Below are 26,701 nucleotides of genomic sequence, written 5' to 3' on the forward strand. Positions count from 1 at the left end.
ACACCACCACAGACACTGAACCAGTCAGCTACACCTGGGAGAAAGACAACACCAGAGAGAATTCCACACAGTTACCCAAACACCAAATGATCATTACAAAGGTACAATACAGCGATGCTACTGACAGTGTTTGTACCTCTGAGTCTTTCTGTCCATGTGTGAGTTAGTTAATGCACTGGTTCTCAAACTTTTTCACATCAACTGACACAAATTAGACCACAGACTCCCATCTGATAAGATTTTAGCTTTTAGATGTTTTATTACAGAAAGTGTATGAAGACCATGACCAAAACAGTCATTGTGTTATCCTTATTTTTGCTGGGGACCCTATCATGGACCCCTGGAGTTCCCCAGACCCCATTTTGAGAACCTGAGTCCACTGGTAATATCAGGAGATGAACAAATGCATTCCTTTACAGGAATACACCATAATGATTTGTTCAACTTGCATCACATATTCATTGCACCAGCCGCTAGTTCTCAGCTGTTTTAAGCCCCTCCCCCTCCCTTCCTGCAGCAAGCCCAAATACAGAGTGCCAAAGTCACGCCCTCTTCCGGGTTAGACATACAAACCAAGGGGTTTCATCCACCATTTATTTTTCCATAGACATTTTGTAAAAATAGTAAGAATAGTTTTACTTGGTCAAACCAAGCGATTCAGCTATATTTAGAATCAGGAGAGACCATAAAGAGAGAACATTTCACTCAGACTAAAAAAAAACACACACACACACACACACACACACACGCACGCTAAATCTGCTATTTTTTTTTAGATTTGGTCAGTTTTATATCATAAAAATTTTCAGGGCTACAATGGGGAACCTGTGAAAGACTGAGTGACAGTGAGTATGTGAAGTGTTTAGCTATGAGCTTCTGTGAACTGTGTCTAAGCAGCTCCTCTCAACACAGTAGATTACATCATGTGCTTTAGGGAGATGTGTTGTTTTTGGATGCTTCCAATGTGGGCGTTGGCTTAAGAAGACTGTGCTTTAACCAGAGTAGCTGGTTTAAGCTGCTGAAGTGCCATTGAGCAAGGCACTGAATCTCCTCCAGCTGCAGGGAACTGCTCTGTAACTGAGCCTCACATCTCCTTTAGTCAAAGGCTAGAGGCACCAAGTGATCACTGTTAAAAATGAAAGTGAGATCTGGTTTGTGATCTTCTATTTCACTGGTTTTATAGGTGAAGGATTTGAAGTATGCATCATTCAGCTGTAAGGTGGAGAACCCAGTCAGTGAGGAGGTCAGCCAACCCATCAGCAACCCCCTCATCCAGAGTGAGTTACCTCACTTTAACAACAATGCAGTGCTTCCACTACTTCTCTCTCTCCTTCTCTCTCTTGTCTCTCCCCTCCCTCTCTCTCTCTCTTGTCTCTCCTCCCTCTCTCTCGTGTCTCCCCCTCCCTCCCTCCCTCCCTCTCTCTCTCTCTCTCTCTCTCTCTCTCTATTTATCTTAATCTCAACCCACCAGTCAAGGCAGATGCTACCTAGAGTCAGGTCTGCTCGAGGAGTTGTTTTCCTTCCTGATGCTGCCAAATGCATTCTGGGAAATTGTTTAAATTGCTGCGTCAAAACTTACTAAAGACCCTGGTCTTCAACCATTAAGCATCTCAGATAAGTAAGTAAGTAAATTTTATTTATACAGCGCTTTTCACAGACAAAAGTCACAAAGTGCTTTACATGTGCATAGATAGACATAAAAAATAGAGTAAAAAGGCACTAAGCCACACAAATGGAAAGCAATACACAGCTAAAAATAATGCAAACAAGATATGGCAAGAACACAATAATCAAAATACAGTAATAAGTGCTTAGTGCATGGGGCGAAAATACCCACAAGTGCACGACAGGGTGTGCACTACACAGGGAGTCAGGTGAAGGCCTGTTTGAACAGGTAAGTTTTAATCTGGGCCTTGAAAGAGTCAACAGAGTGGGCAGACCTAATAGCAGGCGGCAGAGAGTTCCACAATTTAGGGGCAACAGCGGCAAAAGCTCTGTCACCACGGGTCACGAGGCGGGTGCGTGGGACAGACAGGAGGTGAAGATTAGTTGACCTGAGGGAGCGAACAGAAGAGTGGGGGATGAGTAGATCAGCCAGGTAAGCTGGAGCCTGACCATGGAGTGCTCTGTAGGTGAGTGTGAGAATTTTGAACTGATACCTAAATGGAACAGGGAGCCAGTGGAGTGATTTCAGAAGGGGTGTAATGTGAGAGTATTTATTTGATCTTGTGAGGAGTCTTGCTGAAGCATTCTGAATTGCTTGCAAGCGGCCGAGGGCAGATTTACTAAGTGAGGGGAACAGGGCATTACAATAGTCTATACGTGATGAAATAAATGCATGAATAAGCATCTCCAGTTCTGTCGTGGAGACTAAAGATCGGAGTTTACTTATACTACGTAAGTGGAAGAAACATGATTTGGAGAGTTGTTTTATATGATGGTCAAATGACATAGATTGATCAAAAATTACACCTAAATTACGCAGATTCGACCGGACTGAAGATGAGAGAGTGCCAATGCTCTGAAGGATCACAGGGACAACATTATCTGGGGCGATGATCAGGACCTCGGTTTTGTCAGCATTTAGCTGTAAGAAATTTTCCGCCAACCAGGCACTAATGGCGCTAATGCAATCTAGGAGGCGAGATAGTTGTTTCGCCTCCTTGGGTTTAAATGAGAAGTGGAGCTGGATGTCATCCGCATACAGATGGTAAGTGATATTAAAACTACTAATGAGCAGACCCAGTGGGAGCAAGTAAAGGCCAAACAGCAAGGGCCCCAGGACCGAGCCGAGATAACTGTTGTTATGATTTGCTGCTACAGTATATAAAGCAACATGACTTGACTTAACACTTGTTGCTGTTATTTTTTCTCTAGAGTCTGATGGTGAAGGGAAACGGAGAACAGGGAGAATAGTCACCATCTTCGTGGTACTGACAATGTTGCTGCTCGTCATAATTCCCATTGTCAAACGCATATGCAGAACAGGTAGGAAGCCAAGAAATACTATATTTATTTACAATTAATTACTGTCTAATTGATATTATTAATACTGATGTAATCAAAAGGATCTTTGCCTCTAATTGATATAGTATTCACATTGTGTGTCTATATTTTATTTAGGGTTAGTTGCCTTACTCCATAACCGAGCCTAGACCAGTCCCCCCCCCCCCCCCATGTTTAATGTTGTTGAACTGCCTCTCTTGAGTTCCATTTCCACCCTGCCAACACAGGAGGCGCAGCTCCTCTCCCATAGCCTTGAATAAAAGATTTCCAGGTGTTTTCACTAAAGCTTTACATTACAGCCTGCAACATACAGCGTAATGATTCCAGAGTCATCTTTTGTACTAACAGTGAGCCAGTACAGTAGCTACTGATACATTCTCTTTCAGGGTGATTCAAGACCCCTCCACCTCCTGAAAGGGAGATCATTCAGGTTGATCAGGGGTTTATTTTGTGATCATGACCAACTCGCTGCTCTACACTATCCTGCTTATTACAGTGAGACAGACCCTTGTCATCAAGACCATTAGAGAGAGGTCTGACACCCTTGCATGGTCAGGCAGTCAGTCGGTCTCTCTGTGGTTAAGTTTATGGGAGTGGCAATTTGTGTTCAGCAGGATAATCTTCATGAATGTCAATCACTTTTATAGAGACACTGCGGAGCACGTCATCATTCAGAAACCACACCAAAACCCAAAACAAAACAAAAAAATGTCATCCCTGCGCTACTCTATTGCACAGGTGTGCCATGGCCTGGTTAGCTCTGAAACTCGTCGTTGATCAAACTATTTGAACTTTATCTTCGGCTGAACTTAAATTTAGCAGACATCCAATGATTCAGTTAATAATTTATGCTAAGAGTGATTGTTTAACATATTCTTTCCTATACTTCTTTTCCTGCAGTAACAGTGGAGCTGAAAGAAGGTCGGTACCTAAATCACACATACAATTATTCCTATTGATGCATTATAATAATAAGAATAAGAATAAACGTGCAAATCATTTCCTGTACAGCTCTACTTACTATATCCCTTCCTGTTCACCTCAAACTATACTTGACAAAAAATTATGTTCCTATTTTTCACGAGTTGTAATAAAGTTCTAAAACGTTTTATATGCACACAAAAGGCTTGTTCCACAAAAGGCTTATTCCTCTCATTTTGTTCACAAATGTGTTCTGTGTTAGTGAGCACTTCTCCTTTGCCAAGATAATCCATTCACCTGGCAGGTGTGACATATCTATATGCTGTTTAATCAGCATGATTATTTATTGCACAGGTGTGCCTTGGCCTGGTCAGCTCTAAAACTCTTGGTTGAGTAATAACAGCCAATTCTACAACAGCTACCTTACACCCAGGCAGGTCCTGCTTGTCCACCCACCAGTAATGAGCTGAATTGAGTCCATGGAGTTTGGAATGTGGGTTAGGGTTAGGGTTGGGATGTGTAAATTAGCAGGAAATGTTTGCATTACTCTTTACTCACTCTGATTGATTGAATATGTTGTTTGGTCTTTCAGAAACTCTTGCTGCGTGTCAACGTCAACACAAATCTAATATGAAGCAAAAGTTTGAGTGTCTGGATGAATGGTTTGCTAAAGCAGAAAACAAAACACTTCTGAGTCAGATCTACACACAGCTTTACATCACAGTGGGAATGACTGGAGAGGTCAATTATGAACATGAGGTCAGACAGATGGTAGCAGCATCCAGGAAACCAGCGAAACCAGAAACAAAAATCAGATCTGAAGACATCTTTAAACCCTTACCAGGAAGATATAAACCAATCAGAACAGTGATGACAATGGGAGTGGCTGGCATTGGGAAAACAGTCTTAACACAGAAGTTCACTCTGGACTGGGCTGAAGACAAAGCCAACCAGGATATACAGTTCATATTCCTGTTCACTTTCCGAGAGCTGAATCTGCTGAAAGATAAAAAGTTCAGCTTGGTGCAACTTCTTCATCTCTTCTTTCCTGAGACCAAAGAAGCAAGAATCTGCAGCTTTCAAGAGTTCCAGGTTGTGTTAATATTTGACGGTCTGGATGAGTGTCGACTTCCTCTGGACTTCATGAAAAATGAGATTGTGACTGATGTTACCAAGTTGACCTCAGTGGATGTGTTGTTGACAAACCTCATCAATGGGAAACTGCTTCCCTTTGCTCGCCTCTGGGTAACCACACGGCCTGCAGCAGCCAATCAGATCCCTGGAGAGTGTGTTGACATGGTGACAGAGGTGAGAGGCTTCACTGATGAACACAAGGAAGAGTACTTCACGAAGAGATTCACAGATAAGCAGAGGGCCAAAAGAATAATCAAATACATCAAGACGTCACGAACCCTTCACATCATGTGCCACATCCCAGTCTTCTGCTGGATCACTGCTACAGTTCTGGAACATCTGTTCAAAGCCAGTGAGAGAGAGGACCTGCCCAAGACCCTGACTGAGATGTACATCCACTTCCTGCTGGTTCAGTCCAAACAGCAAAACATCAAGTTTGGTGAGAGAACTGAGACAGAGACCAGGAAGATGATTCTCTCTCTGGGAAAATTAGCTTTTGAGCAGCTGGAGACAGGCAACCTGATCTTCTATGAAGCTGACTTGAAGAAGTGTGGCATTGATATCACAGCAGCCTCGGTAAACTCAGGAGTCTTCACACAGATCTTTAAAGAGGAGCATGTGCTGTTCCAGCAGGACAAGGTCTTCTGCTTTGTCCATCTGAGCATTCAGGAGTTTCTGGCTGCTGTCTACATGCTCCACTGTCACACAAAGAGGGATAAGGAGGAGGATAAGGAGGTTCTGGAGGCATTCCTGGGTGGTGAAGAAAAAGAAGAAGAACAAGAAGAAGACGGTAGATCTAAAGACAGTGAACAATCCCTGGATGTCTTCCTGAGGAGAGCCATGCTCAAATCCCTTAAGAGTGAAAATGGCCACCTGGACCTCTTTGTCCGCTTCCTTCATGGTCTCTCACTGGAGTCTAGCCAGAAACTCTTACGAGGCCTGCTGGGTCAGACAGAGAGCACACCAGAAAGCATCCAGAGAGCCATCAGCAACCTGAAGAAGATGAACACTTATGACGTCACTACCTCTCCAGACAGAAGCATCAACATCTTCCACTGTTTGATGGAGATGAATGACCAGTCAGTACATCAGGAGATCCAACAGTTCCTGAAGTCAGAGAACAGATCAGATCAACTCTCTGAGATCCACTGCTCAGCTCTGGCCTACATGCTGCAGATGTCAGAGGAGGTTCTGGATGTGTTCGACCTGGATGCCTACAACACATCGACATTTGGGCGACAGAGGCTGATCCCAGCTGTGAGGAACTGCAGGAAGGCTCGGTTAGTCCTGATGTGAATACCAACAGTATAGAACAGTGTAGAGCGACCTTCGTATAGCTGACACAATCAGAATTACTATAAAGATATATAGTACCTCAAACATACACAACTGTTGTTCTACATAGCAGTGGCACACAGTAATCACATTACTTTTCCTCTAACAGAGTAAAGTCATTATTGTTGCAGGTTCAGTTTCACATTCCAAGTACTAATCTAACAGATAGGTTGTGAGTTTCATTCTTTAGTCTATCAACTCTTTATTGGTGTAATTTCTATGAAATAACCCCCTTGTATTATTCTGCCTTCAGCTCATGTCAGAGATATTTATGAATTTAGTGTTTTAGGCTAAAAACTTAAAACCCGACCAAATCTGTAACTGCCTTTGAAGCTCAGGCTGAAAATCTCTGTCATTTTTCATTCTACTTTTAATCACTTTTTACAGAAAGGCTTCCATGAATTTGCATTTATGAATTATTTTATGTGTGGTTTTTACTGATACATTAACCACTTTTGGACATTTTCAAATAATATGATACTGTATAAATGATATATAATCCAAGTAGTGTCTGTCTGTCTGTCTGTCTGTCACTCTCTCTCTCTCTCCTTCACATACCTCGACAACCGTTGTTCTGATCGACTTGAAACCTGGGGAGTGTGCTTAGGGGACCCTGACTGAGTGCAGTCTGAGATTTGTTTTATAAATGTGCCCACGGGGGGGGGACAGCGATATTTACATTTTCATTGTGACATCATCAGTGATGTCAAGGGGGAGGGGAACGGGCAATATGTATGTGTAAGAGTGGGAGAGCATAATGTATGAATGGGGGGAAGGGGTAGATGTACCCATGGGGGGCGGGTGAATGGGGAGAAAGGGAGGGAGAGTACGGGCATGGGTAGTGCACTTGTAACAACAACAACCATCATTATCATTATTATTGTTGTTGTTCTTAATAATTTTTATTATTATTATCATCATTATTATTATTGGTGGTGGTGGTAGTAGTAATACTATGGTAACGCTTTAGAATACAGCCCGCAAATAAGCATGTAGTTATAGTATAACAACGGGGTACCAGGAGTGTAGTTATAGTATAACTACGGGGTATAAGGAGTGATTTAATGCTTTAACTAGAGGGTAACAAGATCTGTACTTATAGTATAACTACGGGTGCCAGGAGTGTACTTATAGTATAACAACGGGGTTTAAGGAGTGTAGTTATAGTATAACTACGGGGTTTAAGGAGTGTAGTTATAGTATAACAACAGGGTTTAAGGAGTGTAGTTATAGTATAACAACGGGGTTTAAGGAGTGTAGTTATAGTATAACTACAGGGTTTAAGGAGTGTAGTTATAGTATAACAATGGGGTTTAAGGAGTGTAGTTTTAGTATAACAACAGGGTTTAAGGAGTGTAGTTATAGTATAACAACGGGGCTTAAGGAGTGTAGTTATAGTATAACAACAGGGTTTAAGGAGTGTAGTTATAGTATAACTATGGGGTTTAAGGAGTGTAGGTATAGTATAACAATGGGGTTTAAGGAGTGTAGTTATAGTATAACTACGGGGTTTAAGGAGTGTAGTTATAGTATAACAACGGGGTTTAAGGAGTGTAGTTATAGTATAACAGGGTTTAAGGAGTGTAGTTATAGTCTAACTACGGGGTTTAAGGAGTGAAAAAATACTTTAACTAGAGGGTAACAAGATCTGTACTTATAGTCTAACTACGGGGTCACAGGCTATATTATGAAGCAGGGGACCAATGTTGTACTTATAGGCTAATTACGGGGTACCACACTGTACTTACAGGGTAACTATGGGGTTTAAGGAGTGTAGTTATAGTACAACTACGGGGTTTAAGGAGTGTAGTTATAGTATAACTACGGGGTTTAAGGATATATATAACTACACTCCTTAAACCCCGTAGTTATACTATAAGTACACTCCTTAAACACCGTTGTTATACTATAACTACACTCCTTAAACCCTGTAGTTATACTATAAGTACACTCCTTAAACACCGTTGTTATACTCTAACTACACTCCTTAAACCCCGTTGTTATACTATAACTACACTCCTTAAACCCCGTTGTTATACTATAACTACACTCCTTAAACCCCATTGTTATACTATAACTACACTCCTTAAACCCCATAGTTATACTATAACTACACTCCTTAAACCCCATTGTTATACTATAACTACACTCCTTAAACCCCGTTGTTATACTATAACTACACAACTTAAACCCCGTAGTTATACTATAACTACACTCCTTAAACCCGTTGTTATACTATAACTACACTCCTTAAACCCCGTTGTTATACTATAACTACACTCCTTAAACCCTGTAGTTATACTATAACTACACTCCTTAAACCCCGTAGTTATACTATAACTACACTCCTTAAACCCCGTTGTTATACTATAACTACACTCGTTAAACCCAGTTACCCTGTAAGTACAGTGTGGTACCCCGTAATTAGCCTATAAGTACAAACATTGGTCCCCTGCTTCATAATACAGCCCGCGACCCCGTAGTTAGACTATAAGTACAGATCTTGTTACCCTCTAGTTAAAGTATTTTTTCACTCCTTAAACCCCGTAGCTAGACTATAACTACATTCCTTAAACCCCGTTGTTATACTATAACTACACTCCTTAAACCCTGTTGTTATACTATAACTACACTCCTTAAACCCCGTAGTTATACTATAACTACACTCCTTAAACCCCGTTGTTATACTATAACTACACTCCTTAAACCCCGTAGTTATACTATAACTACACTCCTTAAACCCCTTAGTTATACTATAACTACACTCCTTAAACCCCATAGTTATACCATAACTACACTCCTTAAACCCCGTAGTTATACTATAACTACACTCCTTAAACCCTGTAGTTATACTATAACTACACTCCTGGTACCCGTAGTTATACTATAAGTACAGATCTTGTTACCCTCTAGTTAAAGTATTAATTCACTCCTTATACCCCGTAGTTATACTATAACTACACTCCTGGTACCCTGTTGTTATACTATAACTACATGCTTATTTGCGGGCTGTATTCTAACGCGTTACCAATACTACTATAGTATGCTGTGTATAGGTTTTGATTGGTATGCTATAGTCTCAGCTCTGCTTTGATAATCTCTCATTTTACATTCAACACTGTGTGAACTCTGAGAGACCTGAGCTCTGAAGTCCAACTCCTTCTTTATTATTTATTCAGATTGAGGTTCTGCATGTTGACAGACGCTCACTGTGAAGTTCTGGTCTCATCTCTGAAGTCCGACCCCTCCCATCTGACAGAGATGGACCTGAGTGACAGCTACCTGCTTTCTACAAGTGTGAAGCTGCTCTCTACTGGACTGGAGAGTCCACACTGTAGATTGGAGACTCTCAGGTCAGACATATTTGATAATGTGATGATCTGAATATTATATGAATATTGTAATTTGAGGATGTCTCTATCCTGTCTTTCCATCTGAAATCAGACTGTAGGGATGGGTATCATTTGGATTTTATCGATACCTTTTCAACGATACCTATCGATACTTCTGTACTGCTTATCGATACTACTCTCCATAATTTGGTGCAAAAAATAAAGACATGACATGAAGAGATGTGAAAAGATTCAACAGTAATTCTGTTATTATTACAAGTTAAATTCCTGAGAAGGCCTATTTCACCTCTGATTGTGAATATGATGATTTATTAAACCTAGGCCACCTATGTAGTGTCACTCTTAAGGGGGAATCATACTTGCACGTAGAATTCATTGCGCACATCATTGACTGGAAACTCGACACTAACAAAGTCGCCTGCAATACATCTCTTTACTGGGGCATATTTTCATTTACAAAATGTTTTCTTCATTAAGTCTGCATAAATCACACCCGTTTTCAAAGGATTATGGGACAAACCAGCACAATTACGTTATGTGGAGTTTGTGGACCAACTTTATCTGAATGGATGGCTCTGGATGTACTGTAACTAATTTGCTGCAAGCTAACGCGTTAGAGGTAAAGTGAACACCGTCGCTGTACGTTGCTGTTCTGTATTCAGAGTTGGCAAAGTCCACATAATATTCTGTGACTGTCAGAAAATAGGTCAGGTTCAGCAAAGCACTGTGAGGTTTGTGCAACGCGAGGCAGAGATTTATCTCTGTCTCAGAATCATCACAGGGCAGTCGCTCGCTTTATCAGATTATTGTATTTATATTGTTGTGTGAATCAGCAACGCGATGCCTCCCATCATAAAACTAGTTTTCTTCCAAATATACTACTGATCTTTGAAACCTGCCGCAAGTGTAGTCACAGGACAGGAGTGTAAACACGCAACATCAAAAGCCTGGTGCCACTTCCTCATTGTCAGGGAATGGTAAAAAAAAAAAAAAACTATAGCAGCACCGAACGTCCAGGGCCTTATTAATTCCTGGTACTGACCAATCAGCAACCGGTACCAAATAATATCGGTGCTTGGTACCATCCCTATCAGACAGTGCAACATTTTATCTTCCTGAGTAAATTCCTTTGTGGTAAAATGAATTGTTCTATCATAACTCCAATTTGAATACATATTCTGATGTAAAATGCACTTGGGACACCAGAGGTGTTGCTCAATGTAGGTGTTTCCAGACTTAAAGGGGTGTGATGTGAACTCTGGTAGAACCTTGGCTTGTATAAGACGAATCAGCGTGACGTCACTTGCTACCCAGAAATGCGGAACCCTGCGGCAGTTATTCGTATGAGTTGAGCCAAACAAACGTTAATTTGCCATATGAAAATATTGTCCCAATAAGAAGAAGTGCATTCTGGACCTAAGGTCACAAACGTCAAGGCACAAACTGCAGATGTATTCATCTGGTTGGTTATAGAATGTGTTGAGGCAAAATGGAGAAATCCTGAGACATAGATGTGAAAGGCTGTCTGGTTTCAGATGGAAAGACTACAGTCTAGTAAGCCAGTAAGCCCTCCGCAATATTTCATGTAATGTTTTTGCTTTATTCTTTCTTCAGATTGAGTGGCTGCAGCTTATCAGAGACTGGCTGTAAAGACCTGGCCTCAGCTCTGGAGTCCAAACCCTCCCTTCTGAGAGAGCTGGACTTGAGTTGCAATGACCTGCATGACTCAGGTCTGAATCTGTTCTCGGCTGTACTGGGAAGTCCAGACTGCAGACTGGAAACTCTCAGGTAAAATCAGTTTGCACTTTGCAGTTTTTCTCAGTTGATTCAACACATTTCTCGTCTCTCAAAACAGGATTCCTGAATCTGCAAAGGTCGCCCTGCAGGTTTTACATAAGATTTGGATTTTATTGATCTAGCTTCATATACACAGCATACTCAGTGACTGAGAGAAGATCATCCATGCTCTGATATCTTGTCATTATTACTGCACCTCTCTCTGTTCCTCTCCAGCTGCTTCAGAATAGAGCAGCTGGATTTTAACCAGTAGGAAGGTGACCTCTTCATCTCCCCAGTTTTAACATAATGTCGTCTGGTTCCCAGTTAGATAGAGAATTCATATTAAAATGCTGCTGAACACATTAAAGCAGGCTAGTTTTGGTCCTGAATTTCACTGTGGAGCTCTTAGTTCCCTGTGAGCTGAGATTTCCAGGTCCTGACTTTCCTCCAGACTCAATACAGAAGGTGGTTTCACTTTAGTGCTCAGGGCTTCCAGACTGTGGAAAGCCTTTCCCAAGTACTTAGGCTCCAGAGTCACTCTCATCTTTAAAACTCCTTGGAAAATAAACTTTGATTGACTTGCTTTTGTCTCATTTTGTGTCACATGTTTTGTCAAAACCAGTTTCCCTGTCAGTGTTAGTGCTCCAGTCTGCTTAGTATACAGCACCATGCAAACACACTGGACCTGCTTTAGACCAGGCCTCACCAATAAAGTCTGTCAGTAGAAATAATACAATAATGACATTAATGGTCAGTTAGCCTCATCAATAAAGTCTTGTCAGTACAAATAATACAATGATGACATTAAATATAAGGGTCAGTTAGCCTCATCAATAAAGTCTTGTCAATACAAATAATACAATAATGACACAATATAAGAGAATAACATGTCTTCTTGTCCTTCAGGCTGAGTGTCTGTCAGCTGTCAGAGAGAAGCTGTGAAGCTCTGGCCTCAGTTCTCAGCTCACATGCCTCTAGTCTGAGAGAGCTGGACCTGAGCAACAATGACTTCCAGGATACCGGACTGATGCTGCTCTCAGCTGGACTTCGGAGTCCACACTGTAAACTGGAGACTCTCAGGTCAGGATCATTGTTACTGTTCAACAGACCATTTAAATTATGTTCTACATGGGCATCCGGGTAGTGTAGCGGTAGATTCCCTGCCAACACGAGAGTCATCCACGAGAGTGCATCCACGTGTTACCTCCGGCTTGGTCGGGCGTCCATACAGGCACGATTGGCTGTGCCTGAGGGTGGGAAGCTGGATTGGAGATATGTGTCCTGGTCGCTGCACTCGCGCCTCCTCTGGTCGGTCAGGACGCCTGTTCGGGGGGAAGGAAACTGGTGGGAATAACGTGATCCTCCCACGTGCTACGTCCTGCCGGTGAAACTCCATTGTCAGGTGAAAAGAAGTGGCTGGCAAATGTGCATGTGTGTCAGAGGAAGCATGGCGCTAGTCTTGGCTCTCCCCAGATTGGAAGAGGGTGGAGCAGTGACCGGGGCAGCCACTAGAGCAGCAGGGGGAGTTGGCCAAGTACATTTGGGGAGAAAAATGGGGGGGGGGGGGGGGGGGTGCAGAAAAAAAATCTGCTCTGCACATGAATGTCAAAGAAAATATGTGAACCCTCATTTTCCTGCTGACGTGATTTTTTAAACCAGCTGAGAAACCGTCTTTCAGCTCTACTCTCTCTCTCCACTGAGAGAATATTTCATTATTTCTCTCCACACTGCCTCTGTTGGTGAAACCTGGAGCCAAGGACTTGTTACAATATGTTAAATTGAGTGCCGAACTGAAATGAAAACGCAAATATTGGAGACAGGTTTTTTTGTTGTATTATAAGTGATTTCAAAGCAGTTTATTAATGAGAACATCCAACATGTAGCTGGTTTTAATCAAAGAGTTTCCACTGAGAGCTATGATCTGTTTTTAGAGGGTTAGATTAATTCAAAAGAAACAATAAATGATAAACTATTAGTGTTGAGTGATGACGCTGAAAATGTTACAATACAAATGTTCATATCAGGCAGTGTTGACTTTCATAACTATGCAAAATCACTATTTCTCTAAGTTTAATTTTCCTCCTGAATAAAAGTTGAATAGATCTGTCAAATTTAATTTAAAACACGTTTTTACTGACAGAATACTCGACTTAGAGTTTGAATGAGGAGAAAACAACCTGAAAAGTCACATTGAACACGTTCAACAACAGATCCTCCTGGAAGACAATACAGCAGCAACTGGTCAGCAGTTACATTACATTTCTTTTTGTGGTTCATACTCAAATTAATATTTACAGTGGCAGCGAGCTTCAGTTGGTGCTCTCAGCCGAAGGCCTTTCAGCTGCCAGCTGGCTGCCATGCAAAGAATTGGACTTTGTTACACCATAATGGACATTAAAGAAACTAATCACCTATATTGTTTATTAAGAGGTTGAATGGGTTTAAGTAATTATGTTACTAGCACTTGTGCACTTGAAAAAGTGCACAATTAAAATTGCACAATTATTGTTATAAGCAAATTTGTACATTAGATCCGAGGAAATGGCGGCCATCTTGGATTTAAGGTCAAATCTGACTTCCCCCCACATCTGAAAATAAACCTTATGGTATTCACTCACTATCTGATTTGTGAAACTTTTATCCCATTTGTGAAAAACAAAATAATAGGTGGTTTCACTGAGATTTCATAGTTTTTCCCCATCTAGACCACATAAAACCAGTTCAAAATACATTACACTTAGACCTTTCAAATCTGAGCTAGATTACCAAGGGGACCTGGCCGACACCGTCACCAAGAAACACTTTGAGATTTGGGAAACTTTTATCCTATCTGTGAATGGAAAATGGAAGATTTCATTGTTTTTGCCCATCTAGACCGGATAAAACCAGGTCTAGTTCAAAGACCATTACACTTAGGCCTTTCAAATCTGGACTAGATTACCAAGGGCACCCTACACTCTCACCAAGAAATACTTTCAGATGTGTGAAAGTTTTATCATGGTATGAGCACACTTGAACATTAGACTAGGGAGGAATGACGGCCATCTTGTATTTGCGGTCAAATCTGACTTCCTTCCACATCTGACAATAAACCTTATGCTATTCCCTGACTATGTGAGAAATTTCATGTTCCTTTCAAAAAGTCCACAATTCCTGTATTTTTGGGAGCTTATCCACTCGCTCTACTATTTGAAACTCTGGCAGGGAATGAGTTAACACCAGCAAGACAATCAGCTTTCTCTGTTAAAGGAGCAAAACTATGGAACAGTCTACCTACTGAGCTGAAAACACAACACGATTTTAATGTTTTTAACAGGGGTATTAAGTCATGGTTAAAAGAGAAACAACTGTGTTCTCACACTTAATACCCTTGTAGACCTCTGGTGGTACTCTGTGTATTACGTCTGTATTGTGTGTACATTAGGGCTGGGCGATATCTCGAATATACTCGATGTATTGCGGCTTGTGCCACATGAGATGTAGAAATGACTATATCGCGAACATTCGAGTATAATTGTCACGCATTGTTTATAACTTAAGCCACCAGCATGACTCGCTTCACGTTTCCTCTTGCCAGCTCTCCCTCTCAAGGGAGAGCTCTGTCACACTCAAGGGAGGGGGAATCACATGGATATGTCAAACGCGTCAAACCGCGTCACACATCCGTCCCCAGCAACCAAGGCGAAACATGGCCGCCTCCAGTGTGGCTGCTGACTGTTTCAAATTATAACAAAACAACCACTATTGCAATTTGCAATACATGTCCCGCAAGGTTTCTGAGATTAGGGGAAAGTCTGAGCTGGCATTACGCAAAACCAAACGTGGGGAGGAGGCAGCGGATTTGTTTGGCGTTAACGTTAGCTGTTGTGATGGGGGCTAACGGGGCTAACGTTAGCTAGCTGGTTGTGGCTACCTAGTTCTAGTTGCAGGCAGCGCTTCACAAGCTTATTGTGACCAAAATCCCCGCATTTAAAGCACTTCATACTCCCAGAGCTGGCGTAAACCATAGAGAACCTCATGCATTACTCAAAATGAAACGTCCAGGGTTTGTGTCTCCAAAAGCAACTAACGCTAACGTTACATGCAAGGTAACGTGAAGCTAACGTAGTCTATAATCTAAACGTAATCTATAAGGAAAACGAATGCGCACATTTACATAAAAGTCAACATCATCACATAGTGTCTTTTCTTTAATCTAGAGGCATCATTTTTCAGTCAAAAGTGAGACGACACAGATATGATGGCGTATAGTGAGGCTTTCCATGCCTCACTATAGAACTGGCCCAATGCAAAATTCAGACAGCTTATATGTTGACGTCATGCCAATAAGAGTCTACATTGCCTTTTATGTTTTATCAGCAGACTAAGCAGCTAGGCTTTCGGTTCTATAAAAGCCATTATTTTTTGTATTGACTATTGAGTGATACACTTTACTAAAACAATCATATTATATCACAATAGTGATGTCATACTTGCTTAGGTCAGAGCTATGGAATATTAAATCATCCATCTTTGCTCACTACATAATAATAATAATAATAATAATACATTTATTTTATAAGGCGCCTTTCACGGCACTCAAGGTCGCCGTACAACAAGTAAAAACAGTTACAAAAATACAATCAAAACAGTTAAATTACATGACAGAAAAAAAGCACAGAGCTTGCAGCAGAGCAACCAGCGGGAGATGTGTCTCAGACATACGCCTGCCTAAACAGGTGTGTTTTGAGGTTTGTTTTGAATGAATTGATGGCGTCGATGTTCCTGATGTCGGGGGGGAGGGAGTTCCAGAGGCGAGGGGCAGAGCGGCTGAATGCTCTTGCCCCCATGGTGGACAGACGGGCAGGGGGGACAGTGAGGTTGATGGAGGAGGCAGACCTGAGGGACCGGGTGGGAATGTTGAGGTGGAGGAGGTCGGACAGGTATGGGGGGGCGAGGTTGTGGATGGCCTTGAAAGTATGGAGGAGGATTTTATAGTCTATGCGTAGTTTGATGGGGAGCCAGTGGAGTTGGTGTAGAACGGGGGTGATGTGACTGATGACAGGGGTTCTGGTGATTATACGGGCAGCAGCATTCTGGACGAGTTGAAGCTTATGGAGGAGTTTGTAGGGGAGGCCAAAGAGAAGGGAGTTGCAGTAATCCAAGCGGGAAGTGACGAGGGAGTGGACCAGGATTGCGGCGCTGTTGGGAGTGAGTGAAGGGCGGAGGCGGTTGATGTTGCGAAGGTGGAAGTAGGCGGACCGGATGGTGTTGTTGATGTGGGAATGGAATGATAGGGTGCTGTCGGACAGCACCTGACCTGCCCTTTCTTTCTTCTTCTTTTTTACCCCAGGTGTGCATAAAATACAGGTTAAGAACTTATGGAAAAGTCATGGAAATCCATTGGTCAAAATGTGTATGAACCCTGAAGCATTGAGCATTTATGAGAGATTTCAAAAATATAGAGATATATATCGTGTATCGCGATATAGCCGAAAAACATTGCGATATTCTTTAGAGGCCATATCGCCCAGCCCTAGTGTACATTGTGTGTACTGTATTGTATGTACATCCTTGAATATTTGTATGTATAGCTTTCCTCATGTGGTTTTATATTTGATTGTTTCTTTTCGGTTATGTCCTCTGGGGTGTATTTTAGTGACTTTCTATAGTGACTTTCTAGTCAATACATTTGTATGTCTATAGCTTTACTCTTGTGGTTTTTTATATTTGATTTTGCTTCTTTTTGGGTATGTCCTCTTGGGTTGTGTTTTGGTGTAGGAGTCGCCTGTGGACAGGTGTTGAAAATTAGCGTTCCGCTATGAACACTTAACACTGTGTATCTGTGCATGCATACATGTATGTTACATCTGCAATGCTCTGTGATGTCCATATCAAATAAACTTAACCTAACCTAACCTAACCTAACCTATGTGTGTCTTCCTGTGTGTGTGTGTGTGTGTGTGTGTGTGTGTGTGTGTGTGTGTGTGTGTGTGTGTGTGTGTGTGTGTGTGTGTGTGTGTGTGTGTACGTGCGTGCGTGCGTGCTTGCAGGCTGTCAGGCTGTCTGCTCACAGAGGGAGGCTGTGCTTCTCTGGCCTCAGCTCTCAGCTCCAACCCCTCCCATCTGAGAGAGCTGGACCTGAGCTACAATCATCCAGGAGCCTCAGTGAAGCTGTTGTCTGCTGGACAGTGGAGACTCAGGTATGGAGAGGGACCATCTGCTAGAAGACTGAGAGTCACACACATTTTTTGCAGCATTTGTAGGTTTTTTATAATTTTATACAGGCTGAGAATGGTAGATGTGTCTAAATAAGGGTAAATTGTAAAATGTATAAATTTCCCAACAAACTGGTAAATGTGGATAAACAAGCAAGCCCTGCCTGGAGGTGTGAGTGACATGACTCGAGTGTGTCTTTAGTCTTTCGGAAAAGACTAAAGACACACCTTTTCATGCTCCATCTGGGCCCTTCTTGAACTAACTTCTTTCTCTCTCTAAAAAAAAAAAGTGGAAAAAAAATACGAACTTAACTTTACCACTATTCCTTCAGATGTTGTAGTTGTCATAGACTGTGTTGCATAGTTGATTGCTCTATTGCTGACAAAAATGTGTTATTGTAAGTTGCTTTGGATAAAAGCGTCTGCCAAATGATGTAATGTAATGTAAATGTAATGAGTCGAACCACCATCCAGCTGGACTAGCTGCACCAGGCAGAGCTGAGCTGAGTGGAGCAAAATAGAAATTAGAAAAATGAAGAGAAATTAAAATCTAGCTGTCAAGCTGAACACAATGTCAGCAGCCGACAGCCAACAGCTGCTGGCCAGCATGGAGAAATAAGGCCAGTTTCCACAGGGTTTTCCACAGGGAGAGCTGCCGGACATAGTATATCAGAATTGGATCAGAACAGAAAAAATGTGGATCGCTGCATCCCTACCTTTAACATCTTCTGGTCAAAGGCTGGTCAGAGTCAGCTGTTTGGCGTTCACTCAACATGAACATCTTATTTGATCAAACCGTGCCTCTGACCAGACAACAGAGAATGAGCTCCTCGTCTGCATGTGATACATGATTCAGATGTAACGTCACATGATTTAGCACATTATACAACAACAATAACACAATTGGATCTCTTTGGAGGCAATCTCTGTTTATTCTGACAAAAGCAAGCAAATAATAACAATATCCTCTGGTCAAGCGTGAAAATCTAACATTGCACTGACAGATTACCTTCAAATTCACCAGCCATTAATGTTAAATAGTAAATCATTATATTGTGTAGCAGCGTTTTGGCTGATATGTTATTGCAATGATCCCGGGTTAATGACTAAACTCATCAGCTATATGTACTTAACTTTAGACGTCTCAGAAGAGCAAATGAGTAACAAATAATAAGCCACATGCAGATTAACGTTACAACACTTTAAACGTAATATATGACAGCATTGTGCCTGTTGGGTCTCCATAACGTTAGCCTCCATGGTGCTCGCCGCTCGGTTGGTGTCATCAGATCAGTCCAGTCCACAGTCCCTAATGCACAGCAATACCGTGTTATTCATCACTGTTAACGTTACACATTTACAGTTGCAGTTATCTAACGGGGCCAAGCATGGTGGGAATTACGCCCCTCCTACTGGCCATGATGCCCTGAGATCCCTAAGGCCACCTTGGCAGTGCCCTGCTACCAGCCTGCTAATGTAACTTGCCTTATGCAAAGGATGTGTCATTGGCTCATTTTAACACACATTTCAGAAAAATCACTCTTCACGATGTCAATAAAACAATGGCCTTTGTGTCCTGGCATGTGGTCTTGTGCTCTAACAAAATTGCGACATTGAAGGTGCCCCCCCCCAGATTTTCATAATGCTGGCGCTGTCAAATTAATTTACACCTGGTTATCCACCTCAAATAGTGACAGAAGTGAATTTAATGATGAAATAGTGTGTGAAAAATGTAAAAAATATACCGTGTTGGACAATGACTTCAGTCTCCACCTGAACAGTCACAATGCATTATGGGGGAGATGAGTATATTGAGTAAGCCCCCGGTCTGTACTCAGAAATTCTTGTGAATATCTCGCCTACACAAAATTCATATACTGTACAGTAGGGGTGTCACGATACACTCAGTTCACGATACGATACGTATCACGATACTGGGTTCACGATAACGATACGATACGATACGATTTTAACAATATTTTTTTAAACTTGAATAATGACAATATATGACTGGAAAAGTAGTATTTTATTTGAAATGCACAAATACAAAACATGCTGTTGTGGGAAATTGTTATTACAATAACAACTAGAAAAAACATGAGATTGGAGATAAGGCTTATCTTGAAATAGAATGAGTTACACCGTCACTTAGATTTACTTTGAACTAAAAGGTTTCTCAGCAGTATAAATTCTCATTATGCATCTTCAGTTTTTCTTCAAACTCAAACAACAAGACTTTTCTTAGTCTATTTTTTATGCATCTTCAGTTTTTCCTGTCAAGTAAACAGTTTTGCCAGAAACTCAATTGAATGGTTTCTCTCCTGTATAACTTCTCATGTGTCTCTTCAGAGACTTGTTCAACTGAACTACTTTCCACACATTGAACTTCAACAAACAAAGACGTTTCTTTGTCTACTTTTGAAAAAAAAAAAAAAAAAAAAAAAAAAAATGTTTTTTTTTTTTTTTTTTTTCCACGGTATGAGATTTCATCTCAACGATACATATCGTGACGTTTTACTATCGCGAAATTTCGTGGGACGATATATTGTGACACCCCTACTGTACAGTGTGAACACAATACCTCTTCAATTTGAGTATCAAAAGTACGCTGAGTAGAGCTATCCGAACAGGCCCATTGACTCTGATTCATAAACTTGAAGCTGAGGAATATTATTGTTTGATGTTGAATGGAGGATATGAATCACAGCGTCTGGAAAATCACTGCTATGGAAGGTTATGAAGGTTATTTGTTCATGATCAAAGAGATGATGCTGTCTGACTTTATTTACCCCCCTCCCCCACAGTGTGGACCATGATGCAGAGCGGTGGTTGAAACCAGGCCTGAGGAAGTGTAAGTGTGTATTTAGTTTGATTCAGTTTCTATTGAAATAGAAAGCTCATGTGTGACATCTATTCATTCAAATCCTATTCTGAAACAAGATGGCTGAAACAAGAAATGAACAGTCAGTCTGTTAATACCATAAAACTTCAATTAAAAGCCAAGTCTTTTAATTTTTTTAAATTTATTTATTTATTTATTTATTTAACTTGCATTCAAACGTCAGTCCCAGGTCAGATCACCACAGAGAGAAAAACGTCCTGAAATTCAAGCGGTATTTTTCTTTTCTTTTTTGATGAACAAAAGTCAGAAGCAGCAGAGAGACATTTCTCCATTGATTCCAATAGAGAGAGAGAATGGTGACAAAATAAAGGTGATCTATGCAGTTTGGCTTTCAGCAATTTACTGTTGTTAAGATTATTTAAGATGATGATCAGCATCATGAGCCATTGTATCACGATTCACGTTAGTTGATAGTTGATTCACTTCACATTAAAACATGGTCAAAAGCAGCCAATAGGCTACGTTCCACTTTGATTGAGCACATTGGCTTCATTCATCAAAATCCATTGTGAGCTCACAGCAGCATTTGACTGCGTTCCACTTGACTCACTTTCTTATTGTAGAATCTCCCATTCGTCTCCTCTGTCTCTCCTGCGCTCTTTTTAAAGGAAATCAAGGAAATCCACTTCCTTCCTCTTCAATCCATTCAGTCTTAAATAGGTGACTTGACTAAACCTCAACATATAGACAGTTTTCACAGAACTGTGTTGCTGCCAGCTATTGTATTAGCAAACACTGCAACAGGACGTATAGGGGCAATTTAGAATGTTTATGTTGTCTGAGTGGGTCAGGCTTTTTAAAGGCCGGCACCAAACCAAACCGTTAAGAGAGCCAGCTCGCCCCGTTAAAATATGTGACAATAGAGACCCCAACCCAACCTGGCAGCCTGCAAACTACAATCTAATTTAACTCTCGATTATAGGGAGGAGACTGGAGACTCTGGAGGCATTTTAATAATGCTAGCAATTCTAAGAGACTCTAGAGACGATGCGCCATGGGCGGAACATGTTGTGGGATTTGATTATGTCACGGTTTGTGTTACAAATCGCTGATGATGTCACGATTTGCTAACACCGCCCGCCTTAGACAATTTTAATGACTCTGGAGACAATGTGCCATGGGCTCAACATGTTCTGGGATTCATGATGTCACAATATGGGTCACAAATCAGTGATGATGTCACCGAGTAGCTCACACGCTCGATTTCTAGGCTGGAGACTCTGGAGACGATGCGCCATTCGGACGAGGCCTCAAATGTTACGGTCGCAAATGGATGTAAATATTTTCATTAAAGTCCCTGGAAACCAAAATCCACAAAAATGTTCTAACTATGTTATTTAGGGTCTTATGTTAGTAATTATGTGCCTCCGAAATTATTATGCATTACTTTCAACCCAAAGCCTTAAAATCGACACTTTTCTACAAGATTCTACAAGATACTTCCTCATTGAAGAGAGCAGTGCGCGAGGTGCTAAAATGCAGGAGCTTATGACGTCATAAGCTCTATATAACCTTTGTACACGCACGCAACCCGCAGTCCTGCACATTCTGCCTCCATCTCTCTTCAGAGTTCTAGTGGTCCCACACCTTTTTGCAGCTAGCTAACTACGCATTGCGTCAACACAAAGGCTCTTTTAAGAACCAACATCTATCTATCTATCTATCTACAGTATCTATCTGTCTATCTGTCTATCTGCGAGTTTATCGCTTAGACTCGTCGGCGGTGTGTTGGAACCTTGATAGGGAGAGCTCTCTCCTCTGCCTGCTACGGCGCTGCTGTGTGTGTGTCAGTGTGTGTGTGCGCGCGTGCAGACAGATAGACAGATAGACAGATGACCTGATCTCGGCGCACAATATAACAAGGAAGCAGTCTGAAACTAACGTTAGTTCAGTGCGGTAGTAGCTTGATAGCTGTCAGCTAGCAAGCTAACAACACAGGTAGGCTACGCTATTAAAAGCAGTAAGCACAACACTCACCAGAAATATTAAGTGTCTAGCCAATCTGCTCCCACAATTGAGCCTTCTGTCTCTGTTGCAATAGTTTCTCCATATCGTCTGTGTCGGGCCAGGACCTCGAATGTCACTTTTTTCACTTTTTTACTTTTTGTCATGAATCAATGGCATTGGTCACCCTTCACGTCTCTGTGTGGTTTTTAACAAATGCAACCAATGGAAAAGCATTAAAACGAGCTTGTGAGTAAATCTCGTAACGCCATTCGCCCTCAATCTGTCAGTCAAACCTCAAAATTCCCCCCCTACCTCCGTCTGTAACCCCCCACGCAGGACAATAAACCCGGAAAAGACACACGGCAGACGCGCTGTGTATTTCTCATATCGTTTTGACTAATCCTGGCTTCCTCTGACGTTAATATATTAATCAAATGTTTTCCAGTTATTCCTAGGCTGCAAACTTGTTTTAACATGCAAATCGGAGTGCTTTCTGACGAGAATAAAGTAACGTTAACGTTACGTTATGTCAGACTATTTCTCAGCCCATGCCAAAGCCCCCATTCGGCCATGAGAGGCGAGGGGCAATGCTGTTGCTCCTGCGCGCGCCCCCGCGGCCTGGAGCTTCGGGGCTCGTGCATGAGGATGCAGCTGCCTCCCGCTTGACTGGCCATGAGAAAGCGCTTCCAAGTCGGACTGATAATATAAACAACATCATTTGAGCTTATCCAGGTAAGATATTAATAAAGTAATGACACATTCAGCGGGAAACTAACTATAATTAAGACATGTGCCAACTTTGACGACATTTGGTTCAGTAGTTTAAGAGCAAACAGGTTTTTTTTACTTCCTGAAAAGTTTCTGTTTTGGAAATTCGAGGTCCTGGAACGACAGCGGCGATATGATTAGTTGCCAGAAAAGGAGCACCCGACACCAGCGTCTTTCTGAAAAGTTAAAATAATTTCAGCTGGCAGTCGGGCGCACAAAAATGCCAGAGCGCTGTGAAAATAGACGCTGGACGCAGCACACTTTCTCTAGACGTCCGTGTGCGCTCGCATACACTCTCCCCCCATTGGAAACAACTGAAAATAGACGCCGGAGCTGATGAAAAGACGCTAGGTGGACACAGGCCCTAAGTATACATTACGTATACTTGCATATACATCATCTTAATAGGCTATATCATGCATGTAGGGAAAGAGGTTACTTACTGTAGGCTATCAGCCAACACAAGTCATCTACTGTTAATACACTACAGAGCTGCAACTATAGTTGCAAATTATGTAATAAAATCATGACAAACAAATTCTCATGTATCCCTCTCTCTCCCTCTCCCTCAGTCTCCCTCTCCCTCCCCCTCTCCCTCTCCTTCAGTCTCTCCCCCTCTCTCTCTCCCTCAGTCTCTCTCCCCCTCTCTCTAGCTGTGTTTCCATTACCCTCAGAAATGCGCAAAATCTAAATATCACAATAAAAATCGGGTAATGGAAAAACGTAAATTTTGAAAAACCTCCCAAATATTGCAAAAGGTTTTTGCGCTCTCATGAGGTGGTTTTTCAGGCGTGTCGATATAGCAGTATATCACAAAAGCGTAATGGAAACACATTTTCCACATTTGCACGTTATGTGACCCATACGTGACGTAGGGGAGGGGACTGTACTGTTGACCAACTTGCATCTATCCATCCAGCCGCAAGGGGTCAGTTGAACCTAATACGGAAATCATATGGAAACTTATTTATACTAAGACTGGTGGATCTGTAACATGGTGTCATTCATTCACCAAATAAAATAAAATAAAACAATTACAAAAACTGTTTTACCGACTCATATATCCATTATTACACGTTTAAATGCTGTTTATGAGGATTAAGTGGCGATTTATGTTGTAAAATGTGGGCGCATGGGATTGTGGGTAAATATTTTGGTCAGACAGCCTAATATTTTGGTCACTGGCACCATCTACTGGATGAAAATGGAACATGGATCGATGATTTGTTTTTTACCATGTTTTGTCCGAGCTGCCTTCGTCTTCTGTTTAAAATAGTCACGGCAGCAGCAACCTAAATCACAGTTCAACACCAAGGAGGTTACGCAGTAACATCTTCCTTAAAGTGGAGTCTCGCGAGAAGAGATTTTACGAGACGGGACTTCAAACTCAACTTCAATGGAAACGCCTGCAAGTCACAATTGTACTTTTTCGAAATTGTAGAAATATTGCAATTATTTTGTGAAAAACTAATGGAAACACAGCTTATCTCCCTCAGTCTCTCCCCCTCGCCTCTCTCTCTCCCTCAGTCTCTCTCCACCTCTCTCTCTCCCCCTCTCTCTCCCTCAGTCTCTCTCTCCCTCAGTCTCTCTCCCTCAGTCTCTCTCCCTCAGTCTCTCTCCCCCTCTCTCTCTCCCTCAGTCTCCCTCCCTCAGTCTCTCTCCCCCTCTCTCTCTCCCTCAGTCTCTCTCCCCCTCAGTCTCTCTCCACCTCTCTCTCTCCCTCACCTCAATCTCCCTCTCTCTCTCCCTCAGTCTCTCTCCCTCAGTCTCTCTCCCCCTCTCTCTCTCCCTCAGTCTCCCTCCCTCAGTCTCTCTCCCTCAGTCTCTCCCCCTCAGTCTCTCCCCCTCACCTCTCTCTCCTCTCTCTCTCTCCCTCAGTCTCTCCCCCTCACCTCTCTCTCCCTCAGTCTCCCTCCCTCAGTCTCTCTCTCCTTCTCTCTCTCCCTCAGTGTCTTCCCCTCATCTCTCTCTCCCTCACGGCTCGTACACCATGAAACGCTGGGCGGCATGCCTCCTGTGAAAGCCTCTTTGACGCTGCATCTTGATAGGCTGTCTTGCTCTATTTCCGCGTCTGATTGGTCCATTTCAACCTTGCGCCCCCTGCTGCTGGAACCGCCCAGCGTTTCGCTGTCGCAGACTAGAGGAGGCTTGTCTCTGCGGCTTCACACTCGCGGGGCGGGACTAGGGCGGGACCTTTCGTTAAAGCTACCCAATGACAGCTCTTCCTACACATTTCCTCCCCCCACCCTTCTGTGTACCTCGACCTGAAAACGTTTCTACAGGCTACAGCTCCAAGCTGGAAGCTGGTTTCCACGCCCACAAAACGCTGCGACAACAGCGGAAAAGTGATTTTGCCAATGTAGATGTGCACGAGCCGTCTGTCTCCCTCCCCCTCTCTCTCTCCCTCAGTCTCTCCCCCCCTCTCTCTCTCCCTCAGTCTCTTTCCCTCAGTCTCTCTCTCTCTCCCTCAGTCTCTCTCCCCCCCTCTCTCTCTCCCTCTCTCTCTCTTCCTCAGTAGCTCCCCCCTTGCCTCTCTCTCCCCCTCTCTCTCTCCCTCAGTTGCTCTCGTCTCCCTCTTCCTCTCGCTCAGTCTCTCTCCCCCTCTCTCTCCCCCTCTCTCCTCTCTCCCCCTCTCTCTCTCCCTCAGTCTCTCTCCCCCTCTCTCTCTCCCCCTCTCTCCTCTCTCCCCCTCTCTCTCTCCCTCAGTCTCTCTCCCCCTCTCTCTCTCCCCCTCTCTCGTCTCCCTCTTCCTCTCTCTCCCTCAGTCTCTATCCCCTCTCTCTCATCTCTCCCTCAGTCTCTCTCCTCTCTCTCTCCCTCAGTCTCTCTCCCTCTCGGCTCGTGCAGACCTACAATTGCAAAATCACTTTTCCGCTGTGTCGCAGCGTTTTGTGGGTGTGGAAACCAGCTTCCAGCTTGGAGCTGTAGGTAGATGTACACAGAAGGGTGGGGGAAGGAAATGTGTAGGAAGAGCTGTCATTGGGTAGCTTAATGAAAGGTCACGCCCTAGTCAACACCCCCCCACGCGAGCATTAAGCCGCTCAGAGACAAACCGCCTCTAGTCTGCGACAGCGAAACGCTGGGCGGTTCCAGCAGCAGGGGGCGCAAGGTTGAAATGGACCAATCAGATGCGGAAATAGAGCAAGACAGCCTATCAAGATGCAGCGTCAAAGAGGCTTTCACAGGAGGCAAGCCGCCGAGCGTTTCATGGTGTGCATGAGGCGTCAGTTGCTCTCGTCTCCCTCTTCCTCTCCCTCAGTCTCTCTCCTCTCTCTCTCTCCCTCTCCCTCAGTCTCTCTCCCTCTCCCTCAGTCTCTCTCCTCTCTCTCTCTCTCTCTCTCCCTCAGTCTCTCTCTCTC

General features: G+C 42.7%; 2 protein-coding genes across 2 annotated transcripts in view; one reads left to right on the forward strand and one right to left on the reverse strand.

Annotated features, from left to right (window-relative positions):
* LOC310791578 (asc-type amino acid transporter 1-like) overlaps positions 1–26,701 on the reverse strand; it is a gene marked incomplete at both ends in the record, with an annotated part of 207,807 nt that overhangs the window by 119,184 nt on the left and 61,922 nt on the right. The gene's annotated exons all lie outside the window — the stretch shown is intronic.
* LOC310791132 (NLR family CARD domain-containing protein 3-like) lies at positions 4,558–12,439 on the forward strand (the record flags this gene model as incomplete). Its single annotated transcript, XM_083652831.1, has 3 exons — positions 4,558–5,700; positions 5,773–6,007; positions 12,435–12,439. The coding sequence occupies 3 exons, from the start codon at positions 4,558–4,560 to the stop codon at positions 12,437–12,439; spliced, it is 1,383 nt and encodes a 460-aa protein (XP_083508957.1).

The sequence above is a fragment of the Poromitra crassiceps genome, assembly GCF_964638095.1.
Source record: "Poromitra crassiceps genome assembly, chromosome: 16".
NCBI lineage: Eukaryota > Metazoa > Chordata > Actinopteri > Beryciformes > Melamphaidae > Poromitra > Poromitra crassiceps.